This window comes from Lemur catta, chromosome 15 (assembly GCF_020740605.2).
Source record: "Lemur catta isolate mLemCat1 chromosome 15, mLemCat1.pri, whole genome shotgun sequence".
Lineage (NCBI taxonomy): Eukaryota > Metazoa > Chordata > Mammalia > Primates > Lemuridae > Lemur > Lemur catta.
Window position 1 is genome coordinate 47,504,820 of NC_059142.1, and position 20,359 is coordinate 47,525,178.

The window sequence follows — 20,359 nt, forward strand, 5'->3', positions numbered from 1 at the left end:
GAACATATGAATGATTAAAAAAGTAAAACAGCCTTGACTGCTGATATGGGGAAAGTTTGAGTGGTCTGGATAGAAGACCAAACCAGCCATAACATTCTCTCAAGCCAAACCCTAATCCAGAGCGAGGCCCTAACTCTATTCAATACTATGAAGGCTGAGAGAGGTGACGAAGCTGCAGAAGAAGAGGTGGAAGCTGGCAGAGACTGGTTCATGATGTTTAAGGAAAGAAGCCACCTCCATACCATAAAAGTGCAAGGTGAAGCAACAAGTGCTGATGTAAAAACTGCAGCAAGTATTCAGAAGATCTAGCTAAGATGACGATGAAAGTGGCTACACTAAACAACAGATTTTCAAGGTAGGCAAAACAGTGTTCTATTGCAAGAAGATGCCATCTAGGACTTTCGCAGCTCGAGAGGAGAAGTCACTGCCTGGCTTCAAAGCTTCAAAGAACAAGCTGACTTTCTTTGCTAATGCAGCTGGAAACTTTAAGTTGAAGCTAATGCTTATTTAAGATTCCAAAATTCCTAGGACCTTTAAAAATGATACTAGCTCTACTTTGCCTGTGCTCTGTAAATGGAACAACAAAGCCTGGATGACAGCACATCTGCTTACAGCACAATTTACCAAGTATTTTAAGCCCACTGTTGAGATCTAATTTTCAATAAAAGAGATTCCTTTCAAAATATTACTACTCATTGACAATGCACCTGGCCACCCAAGAGCTCTGATGAAGAGGTACAAGGAGATGAACGTTGTTTTCATGCCTGCTAACATAACATCCACCCTGCAGCCCACGAATCAAGGAGCAATTTTAACTTTCAAGTTTAATTATTTAAGCAATACATCTTGTAAAGATACAGCTGCCATAGGTGGTGATTCCTCTGATGGATCTGGGCAAGTCAATCGAAAACCCTCTGAAAACCATTCTAGATGCCATTAAGAACATACATGATTAATGGGAGTTCAAAATATCAACATTAACAGGAGCTTGGAATAAGTTGATTCCAAGCCTTATAAATGACTTTGACGGGTTCAAGACTTCAGTGGAGGAAGTCACTGTGGATGTGGTGGAAATATCAAGAGAACTAGAATTAGAAGTGGAGCCTGAAGACATGACTGAATTGCTACACTCTCGTGATGAAACTTGAGTGGATGAAGAGTTGCTTTTTATGGATGAGCAAGGAGAGTGGTTTCTTAAGATGGAATTTACTCCTGGTGAGGATGCTGTCAACATTGTTGAAATGACCATAATGGATTTAGAATATTACATAAACTTAGTTGATGAAGTAGCAGTAGGGTTTGAGAGGATTGACTCCAATTTTGAACAAGTTCTGCTGTGGGTAAAATGCTATAAACAGCCTCACATGCTGCAGATAAATCTTTCATGAAAGGAAGAGTCAATCAGTGTGGCAATCTTCATTATTGTCTTATTTTAAGATATTGCCACCCTGAACCTCAGCAACCACTATTCTGATCAGTCAGCAACCACCAACAATAAGGCAAGACCCTCCACCAGAAAAAATATTATGACTCCTAAAGGCTCAGATAATTATTAGCATTTTTTTAGCAATAAAGTGATTTTTCATTAAGGCATGAACATTTTTTTTTACATAAAATCCTATTGTATACTGAGTAGACTACAGTATAGTATAAACATAACTTTTACGTGCACTGGGAAACCAAAAAATTTATGACTTGCTTTATTGCGATATTCACTTTACTGCAGTAGTCTGAAACTGAACCTGCACTGTCTCCAAGGCATGCCTGTGGGTCTCATGTATTTTTTTCTTGGACATGAAGAGAAGGTCAAGGACACAAATTTTAAATTATCAGAAATAAAATAAGAAGGTTCTGGAACTTATAAAACGAGCATTGAGCCACTCCCCCTTCAAAATCTTACTGTTTGCCCTGTATTAAGTTGTGGTGACAGTTTAGTCTCCTCCCTCAATCCTTTCACAGCTGTGGATATTCTCCTGGTGTGAAGTAGACAAAGGGTGTCACTTGAGGGACTTGGCTCCCATCATCTTAAAGACATTGTGTATCTTCCTTCCTGCCATACAGCAGCATTTACTGGAGAAAGTGAGGACGAATGAACAGACCTCAGCTAGATCCTGGGATTGGGAAGGGACTCAGGGCAGAAGTGTTCTCCTGAGCAGAATTTTCTGGGCTGCTAATAATTTTCTGAGGTTGGGGAGGTCAGGGATCTCAAAAGGGAAGAAAGGATGTGAAAAGAACTGGCAGGGTTCAGAAAATCATCTCCACGACTAAGAAAATCTTATATAATTACATTTTATACATGTAGATAATCATGTGTGCCATATTTTTAGAGGATCGTTCTAGGAAATGTTTCTGCTTGCCACCAGGATATCTGGGATTTAATTTATTATTTAGCAGGCAAGGGTGATAATTGGGCCAGTATCCAAAACATTAGCCTAATGCTAGTATAGCAGAAAATCCTATTGTGATGGTCTTAAAGTCCAGTAATTAATGCTTATATTAGAAATTTTTTAGTGAAGTTTCAGTGAAATTTATAAATATGAGGCCACTGTGTTAAGAAAAAACCACATGAAATACATGAAATAGAAAACATATTTCAGAATTACATATATGAGATTTATTTTACATTTTTCACCTATTCAGTCATTTGACCTGTTACTACATTTATCAACCTTCTGAAACCAAGTGACAAATATCCATGAAAGATCAGTTAAAATACAGGCATCTCCAGAGCCTAGATTTAAAAATACAATCAAAATGGTACACAGTTGGTTTACAGAATTTTAAAAAAGTGCAATCAATTTCTAATAGTAAGGTTTTGATTTTCCATATTATGTCTATATCATTGTGTTACCAGTGGATAGGTTATCAAATGTATTGGTATCAGATATTATGACCAATGATATTTAGTATTTTTAGCCATGACAAACGCACCGAAATCTATTTCAAAAAGTTTGATACTTTAAAATTCTTACTAAAATGTCAACTTTTCAAAGTATCAAACTCCCAGAAAAGTAAATATATGGATTTCTCAGTCTAGGTTAGAAAAAATTGTTTTAAGGTTTTGATAAAAAAAAATGAAACAAAATTGGTTTATCATACTCAGAAAGTTAAACAATCTTATCAAAGTAAATTTATTGATTGGGTGTTGCACAGGAGACTGGAACCAGGGGGCTGCAGAGACACCAAGGCTGTGCTGGGAGGTCGGCTTAGTCACATGTCACTCGCTCCTCCTTCCCACCCGCTCCTCCCACAGGAAGAACCATTTCAGTGCTTATAATATAGTTTCTAAAAATGTAACATTGATGCTATAAAAATAAATGTCTTAAAAAAAAATCACAGGGCTAACCAGGAACACAGAATTTGGGGCTTTAAGGCTCTTCCTGTGGGAGGAGCTTCCACTTCACTGAGTGATCAATTTCCTCACCAAAATCATCCAGTTCCTGCTCTTTGGAGAGTTCCAGGAAAACCTGAAAGGTAGGAAAGAAATTAAGAGAGGAGAAAGATGTCATCCTGCCTCCTGTGTGCACTCTTTCCACACAAGTGCAAAGAGTATACACCTGTAATACACTTAGATTCCAGGGATGATACAGAATCACTAAAAATGACCCACCTGCTCCAGGGTAGACTGTGAGAGGCTGTACTCTTCCAGATCGAAGCTCTGTTTAACTGAATAAGGATGAACACATATTAGAGGTTTATATATTTTTTATATCTATATGGTCTGATAAGCAGCATGCAATACAAATAATATACTATTTTTTACAAAATCTTAAGTAAATAGGTTAAGGTAATATTCGTCCCTGTCTTTAAGTATATCATTCAGGTAAAAATACACCAACGCATTTACTTAGGTTTGGGGGAAAAATGTGCTTGTGTTATGTTTGTATATTGCACAGTTTTTGAGATCTGTATTTAAGGGAGCAAATGATACTGGGAAATCCTCGTTTTCCTGTGCATGAACCAGTGCTTTTTGCACATTCAGCACAGGGAGATATAGCAGGAGGACACATTTTGAAAAGAGTTGCATCAGAAGATTACAGAGAGGGGTATCTGAGGTTTCCTTGTAAGCAGATATCTTCACAGGTCTCTTTACAAAAGCCACTGCAGCTTCCCCTAATCGGGTTGAAAATTCTTCTTATTGACCAAAATAGACCGGGAGGGACAATTAGAGCTCTGATAGGAGCTAGCAGACTGGAAGCATGCCACCAAAAGTTCCAGGCCAGTATTGGGCATCAGTGCCAACCTGGGGAGTGCTGGCCTGGAAAGTTGGGATGATCAGCTCAGAGAATGAAAAGATGATGCAACACTGTAACCACAGATGCTATCAACAAGAGTCAGGAGAGTCTTCTGGAACCAGGAGATTTAAATCTCTTCCCCAGGGCAGGTGACGAGCAAGCAAAGACATGTCACTGAGTGGTGACAGTGACAACAGTATAGAGAGGGAGTTCCTCCTAGCACAGTACAGAGTAGCAGAGTTAATGGCCTAGAAGTGCAAGGAAAACACGGATCTGTTATGCTGGATTTAGTGTGGTCAGTTTTAGAGTACAACAGACCCAAGAAGATTGTTTCAATGACCAGGCAGAAGTTAGTTTCTTTACATATGACCTAAGGCAATACAATAATATGCCAGTCCACAGAAAAATTAATTTTAAATATGCAAGCATCAATGTTCTAAAAAAATTATTCTTTGGAAATGCATATAAAGCTGAGTTTGACTTAGGTTGCACCAATATATATGCAAAAATACATGGAAAAAACCCCGCAAAGCAGAAGTAAAAATCACTCCCATTTGCCACATACACCCACAGAATCCCTCTTCCTCCTCCTCCTTGGTTTTTGGTGTTCTTAAAATTCAGTTTGAGATTTTAACTTTGAAACTTAATGCATTATGTCACATTTCATTTTTGTCATGTAGATGGATTATTTTATGATTTGGAATTATCTTCTTTCTAGGGTCTTATTTCAAAGTTATAGTTCTTACCCTTCTCTAATTTGAAGAAAGCTTGGGCTAATGGTCGCACATCTTCCACTGGCAACTTATAAACCATCAGAGAAGAGTACCTGAAGGGAGAGAAAAGAAGAGAGTGGATTGTTTTCTTTGCTGTGTAGAAGGCTTTTACTCTGATATCATCCTACTTGTTTAATTTTATTTTTGTTGCCTATGCTTTAGGTATCATAACCATGAAATCATTGCCAAGAATAATGTCATGAAGATTTTTCCCTATGTTTTCTTCTAGGAAGTTCTATAGTTTCAGGTCTTATGTTTACGTTTTTAATAAATTTTGAGTTGACGTTTGTGTATGGTGTAAGATAGGGTCCAATTTCATCCTTTGGCATGTGGATATCTGGTTTTCCCAACACCATTGGTTGAAGAGACTATCCTTTCCCCATCTTGTTTTCTTGGCACCCTGGTCGAAGATCAGTTGACCATATATGAATGGATTTATTTCTGGGCTGTCTATTCTGTTCCATTGGTCTACATGTCTGTTGTTAAGCCAGTACCATATTGCTTTAATCAGTGTAGCTTTGTATCTGGGTCTTTATTTCTGTAAATGAGAGTCAGTTTGGTGTAGGTAAAGAGTGTAGGGTGAATCTATAATAATCAAAAGGAGGCAGTTCACAAGGACAACTGGGCAAAGTGAGTGTCAAGACTCAGTTTAGTGTCCTTGGCTTCTTGGATGGAAGTGGGTAGGTGATGTCCAGCTGATATTTCAAGATTTCCCAAAGTCATCTTCCACTTTATTTTCTAAGCTGAACACTTGATCTTCAACTTCATCCTTCAACCAGGAACTGACTGAGTTTCTTAAAATTCCCCAACTTGGGTAGAAATTTAGGTGTATTCCCTGTAAGACTCGTACCTCTGCTTCTCCTCCATCCTACTCAAACCACCTTCCTAACATAGGACAATGTAATTGAGCCTCTTATTAGAAGACCAGGAATTCAGCACCAAATAATGTCAGCAACAATAATATTTCAATAATTTGTTTCTCAGATAAATGTTTGTCTTTTCATCATTTTAAAATCAGGAAGATTTACATTTCATTTCATATCACTTTGTATATTTATGGGGCAACCATTCTTATCCATTTTGCTTATTCACTTCATGATATATTTGTATTCCATCATGAGCTGCTCATTGAGTTATAGCATTGCTCTGAAATTTACATTGCACTGTAGAAATATATTTTCCCACATTATCATTATGGCCTATTTCTCCTTATTATCCTTTTTCTCTTCTAACTCTTAAATCATCCCCTTTGCAGTTAATTCGAGACATTAAAAATGATCATAAAGTTGATCTGGATTTTTGCTGTATGTGGATGGTACTGTTACTAGAATTTATATGACCTTGTAAATATTAATAGATTTGAAATAAAATAATTAGGTTTACCTCCTGGTTCTGCAGCTAGTTAGTTCAGTCATGTGACCTAATCTATCTCTCTGTCAATTTCCGTTTCATAAAGATAATAATCGATTCCATTTATGAAGGTCTTTGTAAAGGCCAGACCTTCACAATATTTTTTTTGAAGTCTGCTCATTTTTTATTGGAGTAACAGTGTCTACTTTGAAAAGTCTCTATGAGGATTGGATAAAATAACACAATACCAGGACAGTACCTGGCACACAGTGGGCCCACAACACTCACTTTATCAGCTTTTACATTGGCTCTCTCTTCTCTAGTTTACTTCCTGCACTGTCCAACAAATAATCTCTATCTTTTAGGTTTCCTTTTCAAATGACTACAAGTCAATGTAACCAACAAGGAAAAGTGAACATTTGGTGCCATATCAAAAACAGCCGCTGTCTTTACCTTTCCTGCCGAGCAGCCTGTGGGAAAAGCCTCAGAACCTCTGTGTGGAGGGGCTCCACTTGTGCAGGGGTCTTCACCTTCATCTCCAGTAGATAATCTTTGCCGAATTTGCTTTTCAGCTGTTGGATGGAACCAATGCATCTGGAGGGAGGAGGAGGATGAGTTCAGAAGAGAAAGGAGGAAAAGACATACAATCCAGCGTCTGAGGCCCTCCATGTGCTGCTGGCGTTGTCCCAAGGTCCTTACTGTTAGACCTGGGCTCAGCAGTTCCAGCTGTTCTCAGTGATGTTTGCAGACAAAATCTTCCAGCCACGCACTTTGGGCTCAGGACGGGCGCTCACCTCAGCCTTCCAGACACCATGATGGCCACTCGGTCACACACAGCCTCGGCCTCTGCCATGTAGTGGGTGGTCAGGAGGGCACCCCTCTCTGTGTTTCTAAACGTGGCCCGGATTGCCTGCCTGTATTGTCAGGAAATGATTGACAATTTAGGAAAATCTCTAATTAACCAGAGAGGGATAGACATAAGAATTTGTAACTGGCATGAACGTAAAAAATTAGCAAAAAGAGGTTAAGTTAAGGGAACATTCTTAAGAGGGCAGGTAAGATGAGGAAGGTCAAGCTGGTGAGAGCTGTTAAACTGGGAGCATATGTTGGAAAAGGGAAGTTTGCAGAATACATTTATTACAAGGTTGCATGGAAAGAGAAAAATGCTGAGAAAGAGAGACTTGTTTATGAATAGGCTGTGGGAAAGGAAAGGAAGACACAGAATTCAGCAACAACACTGTCATAAGTTCGTGGGAAGAAAATAAGTGCACGGTGAACATGTACAATGACCACTTTTACAAGTTCACGAGAACTCCTGTTCTCATGCCAAGTACTGGACACTGTGATTGTGGTACGGAAATGCACCACACTCACCTCAAAGATCAACTGGGCAATTACAATACTCAGTACCTGCAGACCCGGACAATGGTTATTTTTCCTTCACTAAGAAATGGTTATAAAATATTAGCAGGGAAATATTTTTTTTTTGCACCATATCAGTTTTACTAATGATATTAATGTTTTTTTTATTCCCACCTTGAGAAACCGTTTAAGGGGCAATTTTTGCGGGACTACAATGGTTCACCAACTCCCTGCAAGGCTCCCGCGTGGACCCTGACCGTGGGAACACTCCTCACCACATCTGCTGCTGCCCCTCGGGGTCCATCCCGGTTGACGGCTCATCCAGAAGCACCACCGATGGGTTCCCCAGGATGCTCAGTGCGAAGCACAGCTGGAACAGCAGGAAGAGACTTTCTGGTACCCATCTGTGGGGTGCACAGAGTAACCCTGAGTGCTGCCCATACCTTTCTCTTTATTCCCTCCGATAAGGTCTCCACGGGAGCCTTCAGCTGTTCCTGCAGCTTGAGCACATCCACCAACCTGAAGGAAACAGAGTGAGTCAGTCCACACGACCCCTGAGCACTGGGGGCTGTGTGTAGGAGAAGGAGAAAATCAGAATAAACACTACAGTGGGGATGTTTTTCAGAATAGTCAGAGTGGTCATACCATTCAAACCACCTAGATTCCTTTATGAACCTTTCCTGTTCATCTTTTTAATGACTTCTTTCTATATTAAGAATAAACTTTTTCTCTGCAGGCTTAAAGCAAGAGAAAAAGTACTGAACAAAGTTCTAGATGATCAAGTCTTTTCCCACAAGATTGGGGTCACTGGTTAAAACCTCCCTTGCTTAATTTCATGTGAACATCATTACCATGACATCCCCCCAGCAGAGAATGGTGTGTCCTCTGGCCCCACCACCATGTACCGTGAGATGGCGACCGTAGCGTCCCCTTTCCTCAGCCCTTTCACAGCGGCATAGGCCTCCAGGTGCTCCCTCGCAGTCAGGCTGGGCCACAGCGCGTTCTCCTGAGGACAGTACCCCAGGAACTCCAGGGTGTCCCCTCCGCCGCTCCCTTTCAAAATCACCTACACAAAGTAAGTTCATTCTCAGATTCTGTCCAAAGTCTTGTGTGTATGCTCGTGAGTGTAAGTGTATATTTCAGCGATGTCTTCTTCACACACACAGGTACTAAGTGTACAAAAGCAAATAACCAATCACTTAGCTCGGGGGAAAAGATGGTAAAAACTCAATAATTTAAAAGGCAGATATTCCATTACAGTTTAAATTTTATTACCAATTCCATCACCATGGTTGAATTCCAGGTTGCTTGTTTGATTGTCTGTTTTTTTACTTCATTCATTGATCCAAACATCCAAGGGAAGAGATACTTGTTGAGGATTCTGTTTCCCCAATGATAAATAGTTATAATTATAGGCTCTATTTCACAGTAAAGCAGCAGTTCTCAGTCAGGGACAATCCTCCTCCCGGGGGATATTTAACAATGTCTGGAGATATCCTTGGTTGTCACGATTTGTGTGTGTATGCATTGGTGGGGAGAGTACTACTGCAATCTAGTGAGTAGAGGCCAGGGGTAGTGCCAGACATCCTACAATACACAGCACAGTGCCCCACTACAAAAATTATCCAGCCCAAAATGTCATTAGTGCCCAGGTTGATAAATCCTCAACTAAGTATTAATAATAAAAATCCTTTAGCACTATGTCTGGCCCATAGGAACCAATAAATACATGAAAGCACTTATTATTTTTATGAGCCAGGCACTGGGCTATACAATAATAATAACAATAGCTAATGTATATTCAGTGCTTGCTGTGTGCCAGAATATAAGCATTTTATGGATTTTGGTTACATTATCCGATCTTTACAAAAGCTCTATGTGTATTAGATGTTTGTTTTGTCACCAGTGTTTTACACGTGAGAAAACTAATGCATGCATGGATTAGGAAACTTGCACAAGGTCACAGATGGTAAACCTGGGACTTGAAACTGGGATCAACCTTCAGAATCCAAGCCCTTGACCTGGATGCTGTATGGTTTCCCCCAATACAAAGGAGGAGAGACCTAGTTGCCCTTGCCTCATAGAGCTTTGACTCTGGAGAGAGAAACAGAAAATAAACAAGTAAACATGTAAGAAAACTAATTATAGTCTCTGCCTCACGCATTCAAGGAAATAGATGTGCTAAACAATAATAGAGAGGATTTAATTTAGCTAAGAGTATATCAGGAAAAGTTTTTTGGGGGAGGTAAATGCTAGAGTGATGAGGAGATGACAGAGCATATGAAGAGGTGAGGGAAGGGCACTTCAGATACAGGAAGAGCAAACCCAGAGGTCCTACAGCAAGAAGGTGACCTGAGGCCAACAGAGCAGGGGAGGAGGGGTGTGGAAGGTGGCGGACAGAGCCCACATCAGGCAGGGTCTGTTGCAGCCATGGTGAAGATTTTGGATCAATTGTTAGAGAGCAGTTGTAAGTGGGAGGGTGACAGGACCTCATCTGCATCTTTTAGGGACTGCTCTGGCGGCTGCTGTGCGAGGCAAGAGTGGAAATGGAGAGAAGTTTCAGGAGACCTCTGCAGCCGTCAACACCACTGTGCCACCTTCCTTCACGGACACTGCCCTGACACTGACGTCATGTCAAAGGTGAGTAGCATTTTCCCTTCAAAGGGGGTCCCGTCCTTTGACCTCTGTCCATCATTTTACCCAGCTTGGCCTAGCCCCAGACATACCACCAAATGGTATTCATATATTATTCTACCTTCTGCTTTGGAATTTGGGCAATTATTTTTTTTCTTATCTCTGATCACTATTGTCTTAAAAAATCCTGGATCTTTTATCACTAAGCCAGCATTACTGTTGTGCTTCGAGAACTTCAGTGTATCTGCAATAATACTTTCTGCTGCTCTGTCATTCCATAGCATCAGTTGGGCCAGGATATATCTCAATAATTGTAAGAAAGTTTCTGTTGTATATGCTCCATGTAAAGAACTATGATGTTTTACCTGCTAATGGACTCTTATCATTATACAAGTGACACATACTCTTAATTACAGCATATAGGTAGAGAGCAGTTATTAAATATGAAGATTCATGACTCTGCAACCACATAAGCAGTATTTGTCATTATTCTGACAGTGGTTTCTGGTGTGTTGCTAGCTGAGGCTACTCAATTCAGCAATTTCTTAGGATACATAAGTCAACAAAGCAAAGATCTATGACCTCAAGGAATACATATTTCCTTTTAATGAATCTATTTTCACTCAATAAGGAGCATAATATAGATTATATGCAGCCCTTCTCAGCACTTAACTTCTTTTGGAATTAAGGAGAGAAATTTTTAATCCTCTTTACTCAATACATAAATCCTACTAATTGATTAAAGATTATCTACATAGTTTTAAGATTCCCATCCATATTCATGGTATAATGTTTGTTCTAGGCAGCATCAGTGACCATATTTGTGTGTTTTACTGACCTGCCCTGCAGTTGGTTTTGTGTCTCCACATATCATCTTAATCATTGTACTTTTGCCAGCTCCATTGTGTCCTAACAACCCTATAACTTCACCTGAAAGAAAGAGGTATGCTCAGAAATATACAAATAATTACAATAAAAATAAAAGCCAATACCATTTGAGGACTCACTATGCATCAAGCACTATGTGAAATGTGCTATGTACATTAGTTCACTTATTCTTCACACACACGCGTGCACACACACACTCCTGAGTGTCATTACTAGCTTCATTTCACAGGTGAGGAAGCTAAGACTTAAAGAGGATAAATAACTTGCCCAAAGGCATGCAGCCAGTAAGAGGCTGAGGTGGGATTTGAAACAAATTTTTTTTCAAAGCCTGGTGCACGTAACCAACACTTCCACAGTATGTGCTGTGTTTCAGTTGTTCCCTCTTTGTAGTATTCTCTGTCATGAAATTAATTGTTATTTAAAAATTTATACTGTCTTTCTTAACAGAAAAACTGCGTCTTTTTTTGTTCTGTTTGTTTTAACAGAACAGACATAGCTGTCTTCCTATGCAAAGAAAAACTCTGTAATAATTATAATTGAGGCTTTCAAGTAGGAAGGAGCAGACTTAGCCTCCTGATGACTTTGTCAATAGACGGCCCCAGATTCAGACTCTTTTTCCCTTGGAAAGACCTAATCTTCAGAGGTAAGATTGCTCTGCTAACAGACCTACTGTTTCCAACCTTTTTTAACAGAGAAAGAGACATTTCTTGTGGCGATTTTTTTCTTTCTTTTGGAAAAGCATTTTTTCTTTTTGCCTGCATATTCCTTCCGTAGACAGCTGGCAATGATGACTGGTTTCTGTAAAGACAAGTAAATAATAATGGGACTTCATTCTCTCCTTGAGTTGAGAGAGTACTCCATACTCTCCTGATCAGACCTCTCCCTTATACAAAGTCAAAAACCAAACTAGTTCTTTCCCCAGAAACTGCAATTTTTCAAGAAAACTCTCCAATAGTCTATATTCCTTCAGCGAAATGGCATTTTCACCCCATCGTGGGATTTGTGCTTGCTCTTATTAAGCGAGTAGGAACAGAAACATTCACTGAAACAAGAGATTTGTTAAGACACATGCTCACGAACACACATACACCTCAAATGAGCTCTCTCTGAATTGCCTGTAGTAAGCTTTACTTGGGTTATAAAACTCACAAAATCTTACTTAGGTGTTGTAATGTTTAGCTGTACTTATCAAAACCGATCCTGCACAATAAATTAACAAGTTAATGTCTCTGTCTCTCTCTCTCTCTCTCTCTCTCTCTCTCTGTGTATTTTCTTTGCCCTCTTAGCTTTGTGGGCAGTGTATACCCACTGAAGTCAAGTAATGAGCTATATGTGTAAGAATGAAAGAACTTCAAGTGTTTTTCAACAACTAAGATTAGAAAGTTTCTCACTGTATCTGACAGAAAAAAATATTTAATGAACATTTTTGTAACTTCTACCTCATCTGTGTTGGTAACAGTCACAGCATTCGCTGTTCTCGTCCTTTCCATCTGAACATCTTCATCCTCCCCTTCAGGCTCTTCTGGGTTTGGAAAAACATCATTGCTTCTTGGAGAAATTCTGAAATCAAAACAGTGTGACAATGACAAGTTTCAAGCTGAAAAACTTGTGGCAAAAATAATGAATTTTCTATATACTGTTATCAATGATTTGAATAGATTCACTATGGGCAGAACATAATCTCTATCCTTGTATTCTATAACATCTGCCTTTCAAACAGCTTAGTTTCCATCAATGAGTCAAATGATGCTACTCTTATATTACCTTTGCTTTCTTACCTAAGTTTAATTCTCCTTGTGAGTGGTGATTTTTTCCCCAAAGAATACAGTGGTGCATACCCTCTGGCAAAGGATTTTGAAGGAGGGTTGCATGAGAGAAGTTCCAGGAATTGTAATTTTGACACAAATAGTTTGGAATTTTGAAGGCTTTGTAAGAACAATGTACCCTGATTAGGAATCAGGGATGTGTCCCAGAAAATCCAGGACATCTAATCACCATACCAACATCTAATCAGTTACTGAGCACAGTCACTTCTTGGGACTATGTGTCAGAATCACTCTTTCCTCAGTGCTACAGATCTAGTTCTTTCCTTCATCACCTCGCCACTGATTCTGGCTGATTCCTGCATCTCTCCCTCGTGCCACCCCAAATCACTGCTATCAGTTGGTTTCCTAAAGCATAGTTGTCATCTTGTCACTATCCTATGTTACCACTAACATTAGACTTGAGTTTGATTTCTATATTGTATGGTAGGCCAGGAGTTCAAGACACACCTGTGTCTTGATTTCTCATTAGGTAATTTGCAAAGACTTCCCAATGCTTCCCTATTTCAAGACCCTCTAATATTTAGCTTCAATTTCATTTTCCATCATCCCCCAACACGAGACTTCAAGTGTGTTCCAGCTGCCTTCTCAAATCTTCAAGAAAAGAGTGTTCATCTCAGTCTTTGTCCTATTGCTCAGAAATCTCCCCCTTTGTGGCTTGGCCACACTTACCTAATTGCTATCTAGACTTATTATTTTAAAGATTCTACTTCTTACATATAACTTCCCTCAATAGTGAAATTATGATCTGCCTTAATTTCTCAGTGTTTCATGTGTGCTAATGTGGATTCTCTCACTGGATTGTAATCTCAGTAGAGTACTATGAATTATGGTAATTTTACATACCAAAAAATACCTTTAAAACCAATCCTGTGCAGTACTTTTTACTTAGTTAATTTAGGTATGTTAAAATGTCTTTAAACAATGAATTTTAAAATAAAACAAGAAATTCTAACTGCATTTTCTCAACCTGAACACGGGATCCTTTCTCATTGATTGCTTTCTGAAGTTCATTTCTAGACATCGCAGAATGAAGAGAAAAATGAAAAAATGAAGATAAGGCTAGGGAAAAAGAAACACAATTAAAATTAACATCATCATACAAGCAATGATTTCAATATTGGAACTGATTTATGGAGATTAATTACACATGAAACTAGATTTGAGAACATTTTCACAAGATTGAAAGACAATCTACTTATATTTTATCAAACTCTCAAAGTTAGCTTCACTGTTTCAGAGACAGCATGAGAGAATTACAGTAGCAGCAGGCTTAAACCAGTAGGACACAAGCCATTTAGAGTTTAGGTTTCACACCTGGCAACAGATGGTGATTGTAAAGATAGTGGCCCAGATTTAAAAGCCATTGTGTGTGTTGCTTTAGATGCCCAAAATGCCCAAACCTTTTTAACTTGATGCAATTCAAAGAACCTCAAACCATATAAGGCTGTGTTCCCTCATGCAAGAACACTGAAAAGGAAGTGTCTTCTTACCAGTAGCAGTGCCAGATATACAATTTCAGATTCTGACTCTCCTAAGTAATCCATGGAGTTAGGAGAAATCTGTAAAATGAGGAGAAATTGTGTTCAGATGGACCTTCATCTGCTCATGAAATTTATCCGGTGTAAGACAAATTAATGTCCATTAAATGGACTTACCGCCATTCTCCCTGATTCTCCCTCAGGTACCAGGTTAATGCTAATTTCTGACTGTGTAGTATGTCTTCTTTGCTTCCAATGTATCTCAGTGAACTGTCAACCTGTGCTTGTCTCTAGGCTGAGATAGGTTTGTATGTAACACCGCGAGTTAGCAGGATTTGTCCCATTAGGAGAATCCTGGGCTGCTGTTGGCAAGACTCATTGAAGCAATCAGTGAGTTTGTCTTAAGACAAACCCTCTCCCCTAACTTTACCTGTCTTTCTCTCCTCACCTGTGCTCCTTCCCTCTATTTTTCCCCTAAGAGCTGTGGAATTGTTATATTGCTCTTACCCTCCAACATTCACTTTTGAGTATAATAATGTCCTTTCAAACTGAAGGCAAAGTTCTTCCCCTAGAGTTTCACACGTATACATATAAGTGCATTTTTCCAGCATCCCTCCATCTTTAGTGAATAAAGGCTGAAGGGCTAATTTTGTTCCTAGAGCTACATTTACCAAGACATTTTCCTGAGCAATTTTAAGTCTTTTGCGGTAAATTTTTAACCATCACAGCTATCCACCAGATGATTTTTTAAATAATTTGCACAACCTTAACATCATTTCAAATGATTTTGTTCTCCTAAGTGCCTCAGTTGCCCACTTTCAGTAATTGTGCCTTTTCCGAAATGAACTCTGGGCTCCCTGATCTCTGCCCTCTCTGCCCCCACATTTTATTTTCCAGCTTCCTTATGCCAGTGTCTTCCTACATAATTTGGAGTTGTTGAACCTCCAACACACCAACCTTTTTTCCCACTGTTCACAATCCCCCTCATGTCCTTAACGTCTTCATTCTCTAGCTTAGAATGCACGGTACATCCTTCCTTACATAGGCTACTGTTCCCTTACCCTTTTGTCAGATTCAGCTGCCAAATTTCTAAGCCTGATTGAATTCAACTCTCTGCCTTTCCTAAACTGCATCTGAGAAGCAGACTACAAACCTTCCTTACATAGGCTACTGTTCCCTTACCCTTTTCTTTGTCAGATTCAGCTGCCAAATTTCTAAGCCTGATTGAATTCAACTCTCTGCCTTTCCTAAACTGCATCTGAGAAGCAGACTACAAGAAGAAAACTTCTCAACTTTGCTGACTTCACTTGAAAAGTAGGGCAGAGGAGCTTTAGCACTGCCTCTTGATCCTACTGGCACTCTCTGAAATAGTTTTCACATCTGTTATTCTCAAAACCCCAAGACTCCTTGACCAGGATCAGTTGATGACTTCACCTCTTATTTCCCTAAGAAGGTAGAATCAGTTAGAGGAGAACCATCTCATCTTTCTGCTAGCGAAGCCACTAAACTACCTGCCTCTGTATTCATTTACCCTGATTATGATTTCTTGTTAAGTACATGGAATGTTCCTGTTTTTGTGGACAGAAACCCCTCTATTTGTGCACCACATGCATGCACAATATTTTCCCAGCTATTCAAAGACTTGACTCCTTAGGTAGCCCTGATCCCTCCTTTGCATCCTAAATTTTTCTCACATCAGCATAGTATCTCCTTTCTTAGCACAAACAAACAAACGAAAATCAACCCTCCCCATTCATCTGATCTTACATTTTTTTTTTTTTTTTTTTTTTTTGAGACAGAGTCTCACTCTGTTTCCCAGGCTAGAGTGGCGTGGCATCAGCCTAGCGTGCCGTGGTGTCAGCCTAGCTCACAGCAACCTCAAACTCCTGGGTTCAAGCGATCCTCCTACCTCAGTCTCCCGACCTGCTGGGACTACAGGCATGAGCCATTGTGCCTGACTAATTTTTCTATATATATTTTTAGCTGTCCATATAATTTCCTTCTATTTTTAGTAGAGATGGGGTCTTGCTCTTGCTCAGGCTGGTCTTCAACTCCTGAATGCAAACAATCTGCCCGCCTCAGCCTCCCAGAGTGCTAGGATTACAGGCGTGAGCCAACACGCCCGGCCTGATCTTACATTTTTCTACTACCCTTTTTGGCAAAACTCCTAGAAATACTTGCTTATACCCACTGTCACCTCTTCCTCACCTCAAATTCTCTACTAAACTGACTCTTACTAGGCTTTTGTATTGACACTTTCATTAAAATAAACCTTGTTAAGATCACCAATGACCTTCATGTTTCTAGAACTCTCAGTAGCATTTGATGGTTTTATCACACTCTCCTTCCCGAAACATTTTTTACTGCCATCTGGCACACACCCTTATACACTGATACTTAAGTGTTGAAGGAGAGTTTCTGAGCAGAAATTTGGGCACATAGAAGTCTGCCACTGTTGCTCGCCAGTCTCCCTGGTTCCATCTCAGACTTATTTATTGGCTCTTCGTCTTTCTAACCTCTAAATTTTGGAGTTCCAGGTCAAGTCCTTGGCCCTCTTTTCATTTCTATCTATATTCTCCATGTAGGTCATATCATCTAGTCCCATGGTCTTTAATACCATCAATAAAATGATGAATCTCAAGTATTTAGCTTTCATCCCAATCTCCACCCCCCCAGCCATATTGTGTTATACATCTAACTGACTACTTGACATTTCTCTATGCATGTCTATTAGGAGTCTTAAATCTAGCATGTCCAAAACTTTACAAAAAAGGGGCATCTCTTCAGCCTCTCTGTTAGAGTTCCCAGGAGTGAGGGTTGCCATGAGAACTATAAAATTCTACTACCTTGGAGTTGCCTTTGACCTTCATAAACCAAGGCAGGGCTTCTTACTGAATGAGAACATACCCCTTACTTGTGGCAAGAGAATTGGCTTTCCAACACCAGAAACTTTTAAACTTCTTACAGCTGAGGAATCTACCAACATTTTTGAAATATTCAAGGGTTTCTCAAATGGCCACACATTTCATGACCGTAGGACAGGAGTAGAACCACTTACCTGAGAAAAAATGAATAGAGAGCCAATCAATGTGTAGGGTGGTATTAATATGGCACTGAATAATAGCCCTAGAAATCCATATTCATTTATATCAACAGCAACTATTGTGAAGATGGTGACCTAAGATAAAAGCACAACATAGTGTCACTAAAGTGTAACTATCTGAATTTTAGGATGTTTTTCAAGAGGGTAGCAATTCATCTTGAAAATTTTCTTATCTTCAATTTCACTCCCCAAGCTAGTATTGCCATCATTTCTTTTTCTTTGCAACATGGGATTGTGTCAACATTTTGTATTGTACTGAAAATGAATTCTTTAAAAGACACAACAGTGCTTCTCAAACTCAATGAGCTTACAAATCAGGTGGGGTTCTTGCTAAAATTCAGAGTCAAATAAAGAGATTATTTATTATACATTATTCTGCATTTTTCTTTTTTTCATTTCACAGTAGATCATAGACATTCTTTTAGGTTTAGGCACACCAGCTATTTGTTTTCATAGCAGCTATTCATTTGAGTGGATGTGTAGAAATTCAAGAATTTTGCCTTCAGAAGATGTTTTTTCAATTTTTCTACTCCTATAAACTATAGTCTACATAAATCTTTTTATACTAGCACTTTTATTCTTCAAAGAGACAGTCTGAAAAGTGTAATTGTAGGTTAAAATTTATGTGCATTTAAAATTTTAAGTTACTAACAGATTATTTTGTTGAAAGATTGTGACATCTATTCTCCTTCAAACTGTGAATTAGAGTGCACTTTATGTCAGACCTCACTGACACAGGATGTCATAATTAATTATTGTAGATATTCTTGTTTTATTTCTGATAGTAGGTAAATAAATTTACAATTTTACTGTGTAATATGGTGTTTACCATTGGTTTTTGGTCATCTGTCCTTTCTATGTTTATATTTTCTTTTACTAGGCATTTTTAAGGAACTATGTGGTGTTTTCTTGACTCATTCAGGTTTCCTCTTTGAGTTAGATAGTTGCTAATAGCGACCCATCATTGCATTCTGAAATAAATCATATCTGACTACTTTTTATTGTTCTTTTAATTAACTTCTGTGTTTCCTCAGCTATTGTCTTATTTAGAGAGTTGTCTTTAATTTTTCCAAATGAATGTATCAATGGTTTTCTTTTTTAAAGGTATCTTAGGTTTTATTACTAAATTTATGCATGCTTTATAAAAAGAACTATTCAATTTTATGGATTTTTTTTCTATTTAAATATTTATGTATGCTATAACCATGATTCCCAAAGTTATTTAATCTTCATAAGCATTTAACTGAATGCTTTTATAACAATTTTACTTTTCTTGAATTCTTTATTTTAATTTATTTCTTAGATGGATTATATTTTAACCTTAAGTGGTTCATCTTTTGTATAGCTGTAATTTGTTTCTGAGTGATTTTTTTTTCCTTTTTTGTTAAATAGATTTATTTTGGGGGCCTTTTCATCTTCATAGCAAAATTGAGTGGAAAGTACAGAACTTTCCCATGTGCTCCCTACCCCCAAACATGCACAGGCTCCTGATTATCAACATCCTACACCAGAGTGGTGCATTTGTTACCATTAATGAACCTTATTGACATATCTGTATCACCCAGTGTCCATAGTTTACATTAGAGCTTACTCTTGTTGTGCATTCTATGGGTTTGGACAAATGTATAATGACATGTGTCCACCATGATAGTGTTATACAGAGTAGTTTCACTACCCTAAAAATCCTCTGTGCTCCACCTTTTCATCCCTCCCTTCCCCCAACCTCTGGAAACCACTGATATTTTTACTGTCTTCATAGTTTTGCCTTTTCCAGAATGTCATGTAGTTGGAATAATGCAGTGTGTAGCAGACTTTTCAGATTGGCTTCTTTCACTTAGTAGCATGCATTTAAGTTTTCCCATGTCCTTTCATGGCTTAACAGCACATTTCTTTTTAGCACCAAATAATATTCCATTGTCTGGATGTACTACATTCATTCATTATCTTGGACATCTTGGTTGCTTCCAAGTTTTGGCAATTATGAATAAAGCTGCTATAAACATACATGTGTAGGTTTTTGTGTGGATTAAGTGATTTTTTTTTTAAAAAAAGGGGGCTTTGAAAGGCTTCATTTTCTGAATTCATATTTGAGTATGTCTAATCTTTCCTAGAACTACCACTTGGGTACATATAATTTAGGAGAAGGATTTCATTTGTTTTCCCTCAGATTTATGATAACTGACATGCAAAATTATAGAAAATAAATCTTGGAAGCTTGAAATTTTCTCTTTTATGGTTGATTTCCATTTATTCTTTGGGTGCCTTTATTTTGAAGTTTCATGTCTTAATGAGTATTGATCATTCCATAGCAGTTCTTTCTTAATTTAGAGGATATTTTCTTCTATTATAATTTCATACATAGAATTATAACAATTATATTATATTAAAATAATTATAATATATAAAATATATGCATATACCTAATGATTTACTATGTAAAAAATTATTTTATTGGAACGGCTTTGTTTTTGCATCTATTTTTTGTATTTTTATCACTGTCTTGCTGATTAATGGGGATTATCTTAATTATTTTTTATCTGTAATTAGATTTTTAGCCTTTTTCAGTATTTACTATTAGTTCTGAAATTAAACTGGTGATTAGTGTGTTTACGCAGCTCTGAAATCTTTTTTCTCATTCAAGATGTTTTATCATTGTGATACTGAGCTTTTGTCATATTAAATTCATGCTCTTTCAAAACTGTAGAAAAAG

The 20,359-nt window shown here is 38.3% G+C and overlaps 1 protein-coding gene across 1 annotated transcript in view; it reads right to left on the reverse strand.

Moving 5' to 3' along the window:
- Positions 1 to 2,536: 2,536 nt before the first annotated feature.
- ABCA9 (ATP binding cassette subfamily A member 9) overlaps positions 2,537 to 20,359 on the reverse strand; it is a 59,421-nt gene continuing 41,598 nt past the window's right edge. Inside the window, exons 27-40 of the mRNA XM_045569519.1 lie at positions 17,605 to 17,724; positions 14,559 to 14,627; positions 14,036 to 14,127; positions 12,682 to 12,802; positions 11,923 to 12,040; positions 11,193 to 11,284; positions 8,626 to 8,786; positions 8,164 to 8,239; positions 7,996 to 8,090; positions 7,153 to 7,272; positions 6,812 to 6,952; positions 4,982 to 5,061; positions 3,611 to 3,666; positions 2,537 to 3,467 (exon numbers count right to left, since the gene is read on the reverse strand). Coding sequence (XP_045425475.1) covers positions 3,369 to 3,467; positions 3,611 to 3,666; positions 4,982 to 5,061; positions 6,812 to 6,952; positions 7,153 to 7,272; positions 7,996 to 8,090; positions 8,164 to 8,239; positions 8,626 to 8,786; positions 11,193 to 11,284; positions 11,923 to 12,040; positions 12,682 to 12,802; positions 14,036 to 14,127; positions 14,559 to 14,627; positions 17,605 to 17,724 — 1,440 coding nt within the window. The 3' untranslated portion in view covers positions 2,537 to 3,368. The remainder of the gene's footprint in view (positions 3,468 to 3,610; positions 3,667 to 4,981; positions 5,062 to 6,811; positions 6,953 to 7,152; positions 7,273 to 7,995; positions 8,091 to 8,163; positions 8,240 to 8,625; positions 8,787 to 11,192; positions 11,285 to 11,922; positions 12,041 to 12,681; positions 12,803 to 14,035; positions 14,128 to 14,558; positions 14,628 to 17,604; positions 17,725 to 20,359) is intronic.